This window comes from Notolepis coatsorum (assembly GCF_963971535.1).
Source record: "Notolepis coatsorum genome assembly, chromosome: 3".
Taxonomy (NCBI): domain Eukaryota; kingdom Metazoa; phylum Chordata; class Actinopteri; order Aulopiformes; family Paralepididae; genus Notolepis; species Notolepis coatsorum.
Window position 1 is genome coordinate 182,266,146 of NC_140167.1, and position 16,119 is coordinate 182,282,264.

At 45.4% G+C, this 16,119-nt stretch overlaps 1 protein-coding gene across 8 annotated transcripts in view; it reads right to left on the reverse strand.

The window, feature by feature from the left end:
- Positions 1–528: 528 nt before the first annotated feature.
- The window catches only part of caska (calcium/calmodulin-dependent serine protein kinase a), a 507,486-nt gene continuing 491,895 nt past the window's right edge, over positions 529–16,119 (reverse strand). For all 8 annotated transcript variants that reach the window (XM_084310852.1, XM_084310851.1, XM_084310849.1 and 5 more), the window contains 6 exons: positions 14,845–14,960; positions 9,557–9,637; positions 4,705–4,785; positions 3,718–3,920; positions 1,722–1,805; positions 529–721 (listed from right to left, as the gene is read on the reverse strand). In XM_084310852.1, the coding sequence (XP_084166978.1) occupies positions 545–721; positions 1,722–1,805; positions 3,718–3,920; positions 4,705–4,785; positions 9,557–9,637; positions 14,845–14,960 (742 nt within the window). In that variant the 3' untranslated portion in view covers positions 529–544. The remainder of the gene's footprint in view (positions 722–1,721; positions 1,806–3,717; positions 3,921–4,704; positions 4,786–9,556; positions 9,638–14,844; positions 14,961–16,119) is intronic.

Below are 16,119 nucleotides of genomic sequence, written 5' to 3' on the forward strand. Positions count from 1 at the left end.
TACAGTCGCCGGGACTCACTGTGGTGTTGATGTGCTTCTATCTTCTGCCTGCCGAGACCCACGGTGTCTCCGAGGCGTGAAAGAACTACAACAAGAGGGGGGGGGGGGGGGGTACAGTACTGTCTCTTTAAAACAAACCGCTACAAAAATGTCGCCTCCTAGTTAGTACAGACACTACAATATTCATTGGGTTTTTATACAACACTACGACTAGGTAGTCTGTAAAGGCAGAGTCTGATTGGCTGCCTGCACATCTGCAGCGCACACAGAGGATTTCGGTCGACTGCTGCAAGTTCTTGGCGCAGTAGGCTGAGGGTTTTCGATTGGCTGTTGAAGGTCAAGTGCAGTGTAGAGAGAGAGAGAGACAGAGGTTTTCCGATTGGTTGAGGTGATTCTTTTGTCGGTGGAATGATGGGAGTTTTTTCATTTTGTAACGGGTGGGGGGTACGGTAGGGAGAGGGAGGAAGAGGAGCGGGATCGGAGGAGGAGGAGAAGAGTAGGAGAACATAAAGCAGGAGGAGAGGAGGAGAAGGTGAAAGGGGCGTCAGTAGACCCAGGACACCGGCACCCACTGGCCCGTGGTGCAGACCAGATCAATGGCCTCCTCCAGGTGCCTGATGGTCTCATCTATCTCATTATTGATGATGGTCTGGTCGAAGTAGTGGGCGTACGTCTTTTGCAGGATCTCCGACTCCTTCTGCAGCCGCTGGAGAGACTCATCCTGGGGGTGAGAGAGAGCAGGAGGAGGGGTTAGAGAGAGAGAGAGGAGGAGGAGGAGGAGGAGGAGGAGGAGGAGGAGGGGTTAGAGAGAGAGAGAGAGAGAGAGAGAGAGGGAGACTTGTCCCGGGGGTGGAGAGAGGACGAGGAGGGGTTAGAGAGAGAGAGAGAGACTCATCCTAGGGGTGGAGAGAGGAGGATGAGGGGTTAGGAGAGAGAGAGAATGAGAGAGAGAGACTCGTCCCGGGGGTGGAGAGAAGACGAGGAGGGGTTAGAGAGAGAGAGAGAGACTCGTCCTAGGGGTGGAGAGAGGAGGATGAGGGGTTAGAGAGAGAGAGAGGGAGATGAGGGTAAAGGGTCAAGGGCTTGAGGCGGAAATAGAAAGCCTTACTCAGCAAAAAGGTGGAAGGGAAGAGACAACGTCTGAAGAGACGACACAAATGACTACTATCACACACACACACACAATGGAGTCTCACCGGGAGGAGGAGAAGACGTCTCTAGGACATGACGACAGTGGAAACACACAACACTTAACACTTTAAAACCATGAACAGCGACCGGAGCACAGGGCTCCAGCTCTGCCCAGACCGCCGGTCTGTCGGTTCATACTTACGGTCAGCGTTCTGCACCACCTGGGCATCTGAGAGGACAGAGCACCAGAGATAAACGCATGCAGCATGCAAAACAAACCAGTGCAGAGAGGGATGAGGCAGAAGGAGGGACGAGTGAAGCAGAACAGAGAGACACCACTTACTCTCACACACACATGCAGGTCTGTCCGTGGCAGTGGATAATGACATAATGACTGGACATTGAAGGTGTTACTTGTGTGGTTTTGTTAACGTGAAAACCTGCAGCACACGGGGACTGATCTGTGCAGTGATTCACAAACCTAAGAACCATCTGTCCGGCTACTAAACACTGGGGCAAGGTATATTTTGGTTATGTCACTAAAAATACATCATGGATTGTGTGTGTGTGTGTATGTTGTCTATTCTTACCTCGTTGATGCCTGGCGTGATGGTGGGTGCGGCGATGAAGACCACATACGGGGCGAACTCTGCCGTCCGCAGGACCTTCAGGGCCTGGTGGAGAACGGGTTTCAAGGTCAGCGTGGCTAAATATGACTCAGGAACATGTTCTGCGTGTACGTGCTCCTCTTCAGCATTCCTCTTTTACTTACTTTTTTTTTACTGTATGAAGCATATCCTCAGGGGCTCATACAGAACAAGGCATTTCACTGCAAAGTATGTGTATTTTATTTGTACCAAATAATAAACAAACTTGAACTTGTAGTCCTGCTCACTTCCTGTAATACATCATGTGACCTACACAAGACCTGGTATTGGTGGGCTTACTGCCCCCCTCCACAGGCTCCATTGACCCCGATTATAGAGGCTTTGGTCAAATGAGGTGATTTTTTTTTTTTTTTATCCACTTTTTCTCCCATTTTTCAATTTTTCTCCCATCCCAATTTCGTATCGTCCAATTCTACCCTCCCCTGTCTCGAACGCTGTTTCATGCCTCCCACAAGCCGGCTGCAATGTGGACTAAGTCATACATTGCACGAGTCCCCTCCGGTACCGTCGCTTCCTGATTCTACTGCGCAAGCGCACCAACCGACCTGTAGGAGTCGCTGTCCACAACGTCCGATCCCCACCCATCAGTTTCCCACCCCCTAATACTGCCAATTGTATTAGTACGGACGACCAGCCAAACTGAAAGCAATGTGGAGCGCTGGGCTCAAACCCAGCGTCTCCAGCATTGGTGGTGAGCGCCTTGCCCACTGCACCACCTAGCCGCCCTGTGAGGTGATTCTTTTCTTAAAATTGAACCATATCTTAAATCAAGAATTCCAATGTTATTTCCATGGCCATGGTTCAATATATATATATATATATATATATATATATATATATATATATATATATATGTGAACATGAGCTACTCTCCCCCAAAGCTAGAAAACAGAGAAATAAGAATCAAACTTGTGATGTCATCAGGTATATTAGGCTGCTCCACTGACAATGAATGGGAGACTGAGAGCTTTCTTCTATAGTAGTGGTCTCAGTTCTGAAATAGAAAATGTACCCTTGTACTCGGAACATTCCCCTGGGTGCTCTCAGTGCCATCTATAACATCTCTCCCAATTCTATGGAGCAGCCTCAGACCTTATTCCTGATGACAGCACTGTCGTTTTTGGATTTGGGTGAAAGTTGTTTATGTCAACTAATATCTCTGTACCGTCTTAAGACCAGAGGAATAACACATATGAATTCTGAAAATGGGCGTAGCTCCCCTTTAAAAGTTGTTCTGAACATTTTGACACCAAACCGGTGTTTTTATGACCTGCAGACCCAGCAAAAAGTTTGTTTGAGACTTAACGATAGAAGATGTAACAGTTCCCCTTCTGTGACAGGAACCGTTCCATTTCCATCCCACATTTAATACGCTGTCATCTTTTATTAGAGTATCTTTGACACAGTTTCCTCCGCGTTCCCACCTGGGAGCTGTCCCAGAACAACCGCAGTCTGAGTCAGCTACACTGCAGCGGTCTGAGTCTGTGTGCCTTGCTCAGACACACACACAAGAAGAAGAAGAAGAGCGGATCTGTATTTACTGTAATATTGATATTGAGAATGAGTTTCATTTGATGTTTCATTGTCCATTATGAGTTGCGTCAAAAGTAATTTGACAGGTGTAAAAAAAACTAAATTCTTTATGTGGTTGAGTGGTGCAGAAAGACCAAATGGATTTTTGATCACAGGGTATTTGCACTTGCAGAATAATTAGCGAAAGCTTGGGATAAACGTACGAAAAGAACATATATGTGATGTATTTATTTTGGCCTCCGATAGTGTGCACGGTGTAGTTTACAAACCTTGGGAAGTGAATGTTATATTCAATTATTGTTTTTGGTGTCTTATAATCCCGTATGGGGATTTGTTATTTGTCGGACATGAAAATAAAATTTAATTCATTCATTCATTCACCCACCTGAGGCTCCACGTCCAGGATGGAGATGAGCGCCTGCTCGTGGATCTTGCGGATGGTCTCCAGCCGCGTGCCGTACATGGCGTCCTCGTGGCTGCCGTACTCCAGGTACTCGTTGTTGCTGATGTCCTGCATCATCTGCTCGTGAGACACGAAGTAGTAGTTCTTCCCGTCCTCCTCGTCCTTCTTAGCGGGTCTGGTTGTATCTGGGGGAGACGGAGGGACACAGAGAGTGAGACCAAGAGATACAGATAGTGAGACGGACGGAGGGACACAGAGTGAGACGAAGAGACAGAGTGAGTCAGGCAGAGGGACACAGTGAGTCAGAGGGACACAGAGAGTGAGACGGAGACACAGAGTGAGACGGAGAGATACAGAGAGTGAGCGGAAAGACGATGACACTCTATAGTACTGTATATATCGATATCAAAGGGGCATTTTTTCCTTTTTTTAACAACATCTAACCTGAATCACCGTTCTGTTGTGAGGAGGACATGATCAGACAGAAATACCAACGTGTTCCGTTTCTCCAGAGCTGCGCTCGGCAGACCTCTAGTGAACCGCAGACACGTCTCCCCCCTGGAGCCTCCTGGGCCTGGCTGCCACGGTTTAAAATAGTCCAGGACAGTCTGCAGTCCACTAGCCGTCTGCTCCCCTCCGTGACGTCATTCCACTGCAGGCCTCGAGACTCAGAACACGGAGAGTTTGATCCAAGTATCGTCCTCACATCAGAAGCACACGATTCAGGTTAAAAATCTACTAAATGCCCCTTTATGTTTTCTAAGAATGTGTGTAGATGAGGCATTGTGTGCCTATCTGTAAGAGCCTCAGTGTGTGCGTGTGTGTGACTCATTATGTGTACTCATGAGGATGCGTTTGTTCACGTGTATCGTACCCGTTATGTAGAACATTTGTACTGCTGTGTTTCAGCGTCTACTCGCTGTAAAGCTGTGAGGTGCCCTGTGGGGAGATGGGGGACCTGCTACTCACGTGGGATGGGGTAGGCAAATCTGTCGGCGTGTTTTGTGATGAGTGTGTTCTTGATGTGTCGTCTGCCCACTCCATGAGCCCCTGTGGAGGAGACAGGCATCCAGTTAGTCAGAAAGGACTTCTGCTTGAGATGTAGTCAACCCCAGCTACATAACCAATAATAACTACAGTCAACCCCAGGTACATACCCAATAAGACCTACAGTCAACCCTAGGTACATAACCAATAAGACCTGCAGTCAACCCCAGGTACATACCAAATAAGACCTGTAGTCAACCCCAGGTACATACCCAATAAGAACTACAGGTACATACCCAATAAGAACTACAGTCAACCCTAGCTACATACCCAATAAGAACTACAGGTACATACCCAATAAGAACTACAGTCAACCCTAGCTACATACCCAATAAGAACTAGTCAACCCTAGCTACATACCCAATAAGAACTACAGGTACATACCCAATAAGAACTATAGTCAACCCTAGCTACATACCCAATAAGAACTACAGGTACATACCCAATAAGAACTACAGTCAACCCTAGCTACATACCCAATAAGAACTACAGGTACATACCCAATAAGAACTACAGTCAACCCTAGCTACATACCCAATAAGAACTACAGGTACATACCCAATAAGACCTGTAGTCAACCCCAGCTACATACCCAATAAGACCTGTAGTCAACCCCAGCTACATACCCAATAAGACCTGTAGTCAACCCCAGCTACATACCCAATAAGAACTACAGGTACATACCCAATAAGAACTACAGTCAACCCTAGCTACATACCCAATAAGAACTACAGGTACATACCCAATAAGAACTACAGTCAACCCTAGCTACATACCCAATAAGAACTACAGGTGCATACCCAATAAGAACTACAGTCAACCCTAGCTACATACCCAATAAGAACTACAGTCAACCCTAGCTACATACCCAATAAGAACTACAGGTACATACCCAATAAGAACTACAGTCAACCCTAGCTACATACCCAATAAGAACTACAGTCAACCCTAGCTACATACCCAATAAGAACTACAGGTACATACCCAATAAGAACTACAGTCAACCCTAGCTACATACCCAATAAGAACTACAGGTACATACCCAATAAGAACTACAGTCAACCCTAGCTACATACCCAATAAGAACTACAGGTACATACCCAATAAGAACTACAGTCAACCCTAGCTACATACCCAATAAGAACTACAGGTACATACCCAATAAGAACTATAGTCAACCCTAGCTACATACCCAATAAGAACTACAGGTACATACCCAATAAGAACTACAGTCAACCCTAGCTACATACCCAATAAGAACTACAGGTACATACCCAATAAGAACTACAGGTACATACCCAATAAGAACTATAGTCAACCCTAGCTACATACCCAATAAGAACTACAGGTACATACCCAATAAGAACTACAGGTACATACCCAATAAGAACTACAGTCAACCCTAGCTACATACCCAATAAGAACTACAGGTACATACCCAATAAGAACTACAGTCTCTCTTAGTATCACAAACAGTACTGTATTTGAAAATCTGGTATGTCATAAATGTATAGATGTAGCAGTACTGTCTATCTGTATGTCGTGTGTGTCATATGATGAATTGAAAATGGGGGACCCTGATGGAAACAAGACGAAAGTCTTTCTCAGGTCTGCATCCTCTTAACAATTGTATGTATTGAGCTGTACTGTACTGTACCCATTCTGCAATCTGTTAATAAACTTTTCAATCAATCAATCAATCAAGTCAACCCTAGCTACATACCCAATAAGAACTACAGTCAACCCTAGCTACAGACCCAATAAGAACTACAGGTACATACCCAATAAGAACTATAGTCAACCCTAGCTACATACCCAATAAGAACTACCGGTACATACCCAATAAGAACTACAGTCAACCCTAGCTACATACCCAATAAGAACTACAGGTACATACCCAATAAGAACTACAGTCAACCCTAGCTACATACCCAATAAGAACTACAGGTACATACCCAATAAGACCTGTAGTCAACCCCAGCTACATACCCAATACGACCTGTAGTCAACCCCAGCTACATACCCAATAAGACATGTAGTCAACCCCAGCTACATACCCAATAAGAACTACAGGTACATACCCAATAAGAACTATAGTCAACCCTAGCTACATACCCAATAAGAACTACCGGTACATACCCAATAAGAACTACAGTCAACCCTAGCTACATACCCAATAAGAACTACAGGTACATACCCAATAAGAACTACAGTCAACCCTAGCTACATACCCAATAAGAACTACAGGTACATACCCAATAAGAACTATAGTCAACCCTAGCTACATACCCAATAAGAACTACCGGTACATACCCAATAAGAACTACAGTCAACCCTAGCTACATACCCAATAAGAACTACAGTCAACCCTAGCTACATACCCAATAAGAACTACAGGTGCATACCCAATAAGAACTACAGGTACATACCCAATAAGAACTAGTCAACCCTAGCTACATACCCAATAATAACTATAGTCAACCCTAGCTACATACCCAATAAGAACTACAGGTACATACCCAATAAGAACTACAGGTACATACCCAATAAGAACTAGTCAACCCTAGCTACATACCCAATAAGAACTACAGGTACATACCCAATAAGAACTACAGTCAACCCTAGCTACATACCCAATAAGAACTACAGTCAACCCTAGCTACAGACCCAATAAGAACTACAGGTACATACCCAATAAGAACTATAGTCAACCCTAGCTACATACCCAATAAGAACTACCGGTACATACCCAATAAGAACTACAGTCAACCCTAGCTACATACCCAATAAGAACTACAGGTACATACTAGGGGTGGGAATCACCAGTTTCATCATGATACGATACGATATCGATTCTTTGGACAACGATACGATATTTGCCGATATCACAAAGTCTCTCACGATACAATACGATTAGATTAGATTCAGGTGCCTGCAATCGATATGAGATGATATCATATGCCCATTTAACACAATCAGTAACATTTAGATCAACTAAAAAAAGGTAACGAAAATATCATTTGACATTTGTATTTTTGAGCTCTTCCAGACATTTAAAGGAAAATCAATCTATTGTTTTTAATACAAATAGACCTCCTGTTCACTGTAAAGTGCCACGTTTTGATATATTGAGCTTTAAACTTTAAGCTCCATTTTTTGGAACTCAAAACTCAACCTAAAACCCCTCCCTACCTCCCTCTCCCAAACCGTTCCTACAACAATTTGTTGATGTTGCATGATCATGTATAGGCCTACATTTATTATGTATTATATTGTTTATGTTTAAATAACATTTAAACATCAAACTCCTCTGACCTCATCTGGTCTTTCCAAAGACGCGCGCACACACACACAGAAAGGGAGAATGCTATGCTGTAACGTCTACACACACGGAGCTACTGCTGTTGTTCTTGGGCGGATATGAGACTCGCCACAGGATTTTCAAAATAAGAGTATCGATATGAATCGATCTTATTACATTGCATCGATCCGATTCGATTGTTGATAATTACATCGATGTATCGATCTGGATCGATGTATCGTCCCACCCCTAGTACATACCCAATAAGAACTAGTCAACCCTAGCTACATACCCAATAAGAACTACAGGTACATACCCAATAAGACCTGTAGTCAACCCCAGCTACATACCCAATAAGACCTGTAGTCAACCCCAGCTACATACCCAATAAGACATGTAGTCAACCCCAGCTACATACCCAATAAGAACTACAGGTACATACCCAATAAGAACTATAGTCAACCCTAGCTACATACCCAATAAGAACTACCGGTACATACCCAATAAGAACTACAGTCAACCCTAGCTACATACCCAATAAGAACTACAGGTACATACCCAATAAGAACTACAGTCAACCCTAGCTACATACCCAATAAGAACTACAGGTACATACCCAATAAGACCTGTAGTCAACCCCAGCTACATACACAATAAGACCTGTAGTCAACCCCAGCTACATACCCAATAAGACATGTAGTCAACCCCAGCTACATACCCAATAAGAACTACAGGTACATACCCAATAAGAACTACAGTCAACCCTAGCTACATACCCAATAAGAACTACAGGTACATACCCAATAAGAACTACAGTCAACCCTAGCTACATACCCAATAAGAACTACAGTCAACCCTAGCTACATACCCAATAAGAACTACAGGTACATACCCAATAAGAACTACAGTCAACCCTAGCTACATACCCAATAAGAACTACAGGTACATACCCAATAAGAACTTCAGTCAACCCTAGCTACATACCCAATAAGAACTACAGGTACATACCCAATAAGAACTTCAGTCAACCCTAGCTACATACCCAATAAGAACTACAGTCAACCCTAGCTACATACCCAATAAGAACTACAGGTACATACCCAATAAGAACTACAGTCAACCCCAGCCAGGTACATACCCAATAAGAAACTACAGTCAACCCCTCACTTGGGTATGCTTGTATGCCATGACAAATAAAAACTCTTGATCTCTCTTGACCCCAGGTACATACCCAATAAGACCTACAGTCAACCCCAGGTACATACCCAATAAGACCTACAGTCAACCCCAGGTACATACCCAATAAGACCTGTAGTCAACCCCAGGTACATGCCCAATAAGACCTACAGTCACCCCCAGGTACATGATTGATTGATTTGGATTGATTACTATATTTTTGTGTCATGCACACAAATCGCCCTTGTGGGTTTATAAGACACGGTTCCATTATTCCATCACACATTACATACATACCCAATAAGACTAGTGTCTTCCTCTTGAAGGCAGGCAGCTTCACAACCTCTTCATACGTGACGAGGTCTAGTTGATCAAACACTGGGGGGAGGGGAGAGGGGGGGGGTGGAGAGAAAGAGAGTGAGACCACCTGGAGGGGAACAGGACAGCTGGAGGAGGGGGGTGGGACACAACAACAATGAGGGACATTTGGGATGGAGGTCTGGAGACACTTGGTGAATAAAGTGTGGGACATGGGCTCAAACGTTAGCTTGGTGGAAGGCAAGTCGGAGTGAGACAGACTTGACTGGCACCATGGCTACTGTTCTTATGCAGAGGAACAGATACAGACGTCTCTCATGGACAGAGGGAGAGACGATGGATGGGACTGTGAGGAGTGCGGATGACGGGACACATCTATTGAGTCTTTCTCTCTCCACGTGACGCGTCGCCATTAGATAAAATGTGCCAAAGCAGGGAGGGATTCATCCATCAACAAACGAAGGCTAAACGCTTTAAGCTGATTGGAGGATCAAGAAAAGAGTGTGGGTTTAAGATTCTGTCAATTCTGTTAGTGTTCTATTATTCTATTACTACTACATAGAAGTCACCGCCATGCTAGGTAAATGTTTTACACTAACTTTCAACAGAGATTTGGAATTGAATACATTGTTTACTAAATTGACTATAAAATGAATATACAAAAAAAATATTCAGTTTAATTCAGATGTTTTATGCTGGTTGATGCCTGGTGGGCTCCTATTCATTTAACTGTATAATATATGGAGGAGAAGGAGGAGGAGGAGGAGGAGGAGAGAGAGAGACTGTGGCCAGATGGTGCTGCTGGATGTCAGAATAAAGTGAAAGAGGAAAGCAGGGCTTCTGTAGGGGGTAGGATTCTGCAGACCGCAGCACATTAGGGTAGAGTGTTTCACTGTACATGTCGGCCCCCCCACCGGTAATACGACGCAGACGCCTCCGAGGGGGGGGGGGGGTAGGGGGGGGCTGACGTGTGAAATACAATCCCCACAAGTCGCTGGGCTCCTCTTGTGTAACAGCTGATTCCGTCTCAGCGCCCTGACGGCCCCCGGCCTGCTCTTCCTCCTCAGTGTGACAGTGTGTGTGTGTTTTGAGGTACAGTTAGTACAAACTAAAAGAGGTCTGGCATCCAACCAGAGTACAACTGTGTAAAGTGCGGTAGTAATATACAATGTGCAGGTGATTAAACTGGGTATAAAATATATAGATTGAGTTGTAGTGTTAATATGTAACATGTATATCTAACCATTCAATGCATTAGTTAATGTGTTGTGGCTTTACGCTACAGCTAAAGAGCCTTTGGGAATTATGTTCATATTTAGGTCGCTGGGGTCTGTGTTACTATTTATGTTTGCGCACATAACCAAACAAATGATTAGAACATGGGGATTCTTTTGGGATGGAAATCACAACACACACAAAAAAAACTAAAAGAAACACACATAACTGCAAAGCTTTAGGGTTTCAGTTTTGTCTGAACTTTCTGTTGTTCTGGGCAAGTCGTAACAGAAAACAAAACTGAAACACTGGCAGTGACAGCTAACAGAATCTACACTACAGAGTGAATGCTATGAAAGAGAAAACAAGACAAAGAGAGAGAGAGAGAGAGAGAGCAAGATAGATTGTGGGTAAGAGAGATGGGGTGAGACACTTGATGTGTGTGAGAGAGAGAGGAGAGGAGAGGAGAGAAGAGAAGAGGAGAGGAGAGGAGAGGAGAGGAGAGAGAGAGAGAGAGAGAGAGAGAGAGAGAGAGAGAGAGAGAGAGAGAGAGAGAGAGAGAGAGAGAGAGAGAGAGCTGTCGCTGGTTGTTACTTACATGCAGAGAGGCCGTGTGGACAGAGACAGCATGAGAGATGAACAGGGGTCATAACACGGTTCAGTTACAACAGTAGAGTTACTTTTACATTCACAACCACACAGCAAGAGACAACAGCAGCAGCAGCAGCTCAGCGTCAGCCATGCGGCGCTGCGCAGCACCGAGGACGGAGACGTGCACGAGGGGTGTAGCGCTGAGCTCTGCTGTGGATAGAAACACGTTCACACCATTCCACCGGAGGGTGGAGGACACCACTCGTCCCTTTGAGATTCTAGCCGCAGCCGATGTGAACGTGTCCCCGAAACGGATCAAACAAGGCGACTCGTATTGTCTCCACATACAACTGGCAGCCTTCTGGCTAACACGATGAGAACAGTAATGCACAATAATACAGTAATACAGTATACTACCCTACTACTATACTTTTACTACTACTTATCATGCTAATATGTCTGTACTACTATGCACTCTGTAGTGTGTGTGAGTGTAAGTTTGACACTATTTGATGAACAACGCCAAGTACCCCTCCTGCTGACTTATTGTTCACAATCTGTAAGTCGCTTTGGATAAAAGCGCCGGCTGAATGACTACATGTACATGTACATGTAAATGTAAACACAGAATCTGAAACCAATGATGTTCACTTAGTGCAAGTAGTGGACACCAGGCGAGCTGTGGATCAGGTGAGTCTCGACACTCGAGCAGAATGATAGCATGCGGAGGTCACGGCATGCAGAGTTCTGGACAGTAATACTGCCGTTGCCGAATTACATGCAAATGAATGATGGGCATGGTGTGGCATGGATGACATGCATTATATACACGTGGCACACGGCGTACCAAGGCCGGCAGCCATGTGTGCCGTGTCTGTGACATGGTTCTAAATCGTGTACTGCATGCTAAATAGGCACGTGTGATTTGGAATGAATGTTGACAGATATGAATATCTCCTGAGGGTTCTTGGGTACAGAGGTTTTGCCAGTTGATATCAAAGATATTGGGACACACACACACACACACACATCTGCCATGTCACAGCATGTTGACAGGGGGCGTGGGTCTCACACTACACCCCTCCCCCCCTGGTCCAGCTGTGCTCGGCCTGCATGCCAGCTCCCATAATCCCTTGGGAAAAGCTGCATGTGACTGACATGTGCAAACATCTTTATACAATTAAATAACAAAACAAAAAACTCTACATAATAATATCCTACTCCACTCATCCCTCCCCCGCCCCTTTACCCGCCCATATCCCTCCTCTCTCCAGGGGCTGTGTGTCAAAAGGCCTGCCAGGGGATTAGAGTGCAGGCCTGCTTATGGATAGCTTAGGGCCGGCCTATAGGGCTCTGGAAGATGACATCACATTTGTGGGGCAAGCCGTGGTTTGTCGCGGGTCTCTTCCACTGACTGATGTGCTGTTGACAGGCGTTAAAAGTCAGTTTGGAAGTCTCCTCGTGTGAACAGCTGCCACAGAACCCTCTCGACCGCGGGAGACACCGCCACACCCTGCTCTTTCTCCACCCCGTTTTCCGTTATTGTACATTTAGCAGTTTCTATCGATTTCTCAATGCAAACGTAGGTATAGATGGCGACCGGCGTCCAGTCTGACTTCCCACCCACGTCCGGAGCCCTGAAGAAGCTTCTGTGTAGATCCTAAGAAGCCTTCACGGAGTCGCAGTAAGACCTGGTCCAGTTTAGATGGTCGCCATATTTATACTTGATTTGAAGGTTTTATGGTCCTACATGGCTGTCAATCAACAGGTGATACGTCAGCTGCAGTGTACTGTTTGTGGTCAATACTGTAGGGTCAAATTGTTCATAGCTGCTGATCAGTGGGCTAATCTTAGACCAGCTAAAATAGTCTGGACTGGTGTTCTAGTGGTATGGTCACAGTCTGGGTTTGAAATGAAACCTTTGTGACCAAACACTTTCCTGGCAAAAAACTGGACTGATAGCAGGTCTACGGCAAGATACTCACACACATATTATGCAGGGCAATTCTCTCTCTTTCTCTCTCCCTCTCTCTCTCTCTTCTCCCCCCTCTCTATCGTTCTCTCTCTTTCTCTCCCTCAAACCTTGGGCTGATACCCAACACTACGAGGCCCTCGGGAGCCCCCTCCCCCTTTCTCTCCATCTGTCCCTCTCTCTACAAACCTCATACCACCCCCCCCCCCCCCTTCCCGCTCTGCGTCTCAGACTAAAAGACATACAGTCCTGATAAACCTTCTCCTCTTCCTCATGACAAACACCCCTAACCTTCTCTCCCAGCCACCTGTGTCACTGGAGACGTCAGAACCCTGCTACACTACAGACACACGTGACAGTCTCCGTGTCCCCGGGACATGTCCCTGGCCTGGCCTGGCCTGCTCACACAGTGTGGCACACGGGGAGGGGATGGGAGACTGGGCTCAGTGCTGCCCCCCGGTGGCTGAAAACAGGAGAGGCACGTTGGGAGAGAGAGTGGCTGATACTGATGTGGCTCTGTGGGTTTCATGCCTCGTGTTTACAGACACACACACACACACGCGCACACACAAACATCCTCACATGTTAAAAACACGCCGACTCACACTAAATGAGTTACACATTACTTCATTACATCCACATTTAATGAAGAATGTAAGACTTCATAAAAAATAAAAAATGAAAGTGTTTATCCTTTTTATTGTGTTTTTTATATGGTTGATTGTTCGAGATAAAATAAACTCAACTCAACTCAACTAAGTGACCCCCCTCCCCCCCCCAGTTAATATGACTGCATGTTTCCATGTGCCCTTGTCTCATTCCCAACATAGTGCCATATTACTGGAGCTAGAAGGTAGGCTACGGTTACCTGGAGGCCCCTCCAACTCAAACATGCAAAGGCCTGTTACACACACGCTCACACATGTGACCCCTCTGACATGCATGCAGCCACATGGCACATGTGGACATTTTGTGCTGGCATGCATGTACGTGACAGGTGTGTACACATCATGAAACTACCCACTACTGAAATAGGTGCAACACTTTTATTAGCATGCATGTGTGTGTATATGTGTGTGTGTGTGTGTGTGTGTGTGTGTGTGTGTGTGTGTGTGTGTGTGTGTGTGTGTGTGTGTGTGTGTGTGTGTGTGATAGTGTGTGCACCTGCATTGTGCTTGGCCAGGTACTTGTGTGTGTGTGTGTGTGTGTGTGTGTGTGTGTGTGCGCACGCGTGCGTGTGTGTGTGTACCTGCGTTGTGCTTGGCAAGGTACTTTTCTTGTGTGTGTGTGTGTGTGTGTGTGTGTGTGTGTGTGTGTGTGTGTGTGTGTGTGTGTGTGTGTGTGTGTGTGTGTGTGATAGTGTGTGTACCTGCGTTGTGCTTGGCCAGGTACTTGTCTTGTGTGTGTGTGTGTGTGTGTGTGTGTGTGTGTGTGTGTGTGTGTGTGTGTGTGTGTGTGTGTGTGTGTGTGTGTGTGTGTGTGTGTGTACCTGCGTTGTGCTTGGCCAGGTACTTGTCTTTGTATTGCTTCTTCTTCTTTCCAAACCAGGTACAGCTGGCCTGCTGCTCCTGCTTTGTCTTCTCCATGGCTATACAAGCCACACGCCTGAGACAGACAGACAGACAGACAGACAGACAGACAGACAGACAGACAGACAGACAACCAGACAGACAGACAGACAGACAGACAGACAGACAGACAGACAGACAGACAGACGGACAGACAGACAGACAGACAGACAGACAGACGGACAGACAGAGGGACAGAGACAGACACAGACAGAGAGACAGACAGAGAGAGAGACAGACAGACAGACACAGACAGAGAGACAGACAGACATAGGGACAAACAGACAGACAGAGGGACAGACAGACAGACAGAGGGACAGAGAGACAGACACAGACAGAGAGACAGACAGACAGACAGACAGACAGACAGACAGACAGAGAGACAGACACAGACAGAGGGACAGACAGACAGAGAGTTTAGTTTACAGTAACTGAAATTGAACAGTCACACCATTCATTCAGGTATTGACAATACCAATTCTGTAACTATACACTACCAAATGGCCCATAATGGCCACCATCACAAACGTATAGATTGACAGTGTGAGCCAGTATATCGCCAGCAGGGTAAAGTAGGGGCCTCCCTTCACTGGTGTTTGGTTGAGTTAACTGGCCCACAACACCTCAGTTAGCGCTGGTGTCCCAGAACCACCCCCTCCATACCTGCTCCGCTGGCCTGTGATAACCACAGGCTGTGTGCTACATGCTCTATACATGCAGTCCATTTACCATGATAACTATATGCCTACACAAACTCGTCTATGCCTAAAAAAAACAAACACTGGTGCACAAATGGCTGGCTCCTCGGAACAGGGTAAATCTGCATTTCCCTATGACACCCCCTAGCTCAGTAGCTCATGGAATGAACTCCAACAGTCTTTAAAGCTTGAGATTCTCCCCTCTGTTGCAGAGTTTAAAACCTTGATCTCCAACCATTGTCAATCAAGTTGTACGTGTTTTAATTGATTTGTTATCCTTAACTTGTTGTCTTATTGTTATGATTTTATATGCCATTTTTTCTTTCATGTTTTTGTAGACGTGACTGTAAATGAGGGAAACCTCAGTTGCCTTTCGAGTTTAAATAAAGGTTTGAAATTAAACACTAGTGTTACCCACTCCTTCTGTAGAAAACAGCAGTATTCGTGATATCATCAATATCACATATGAAACAAAACAATAATGCACTGACAACTTGA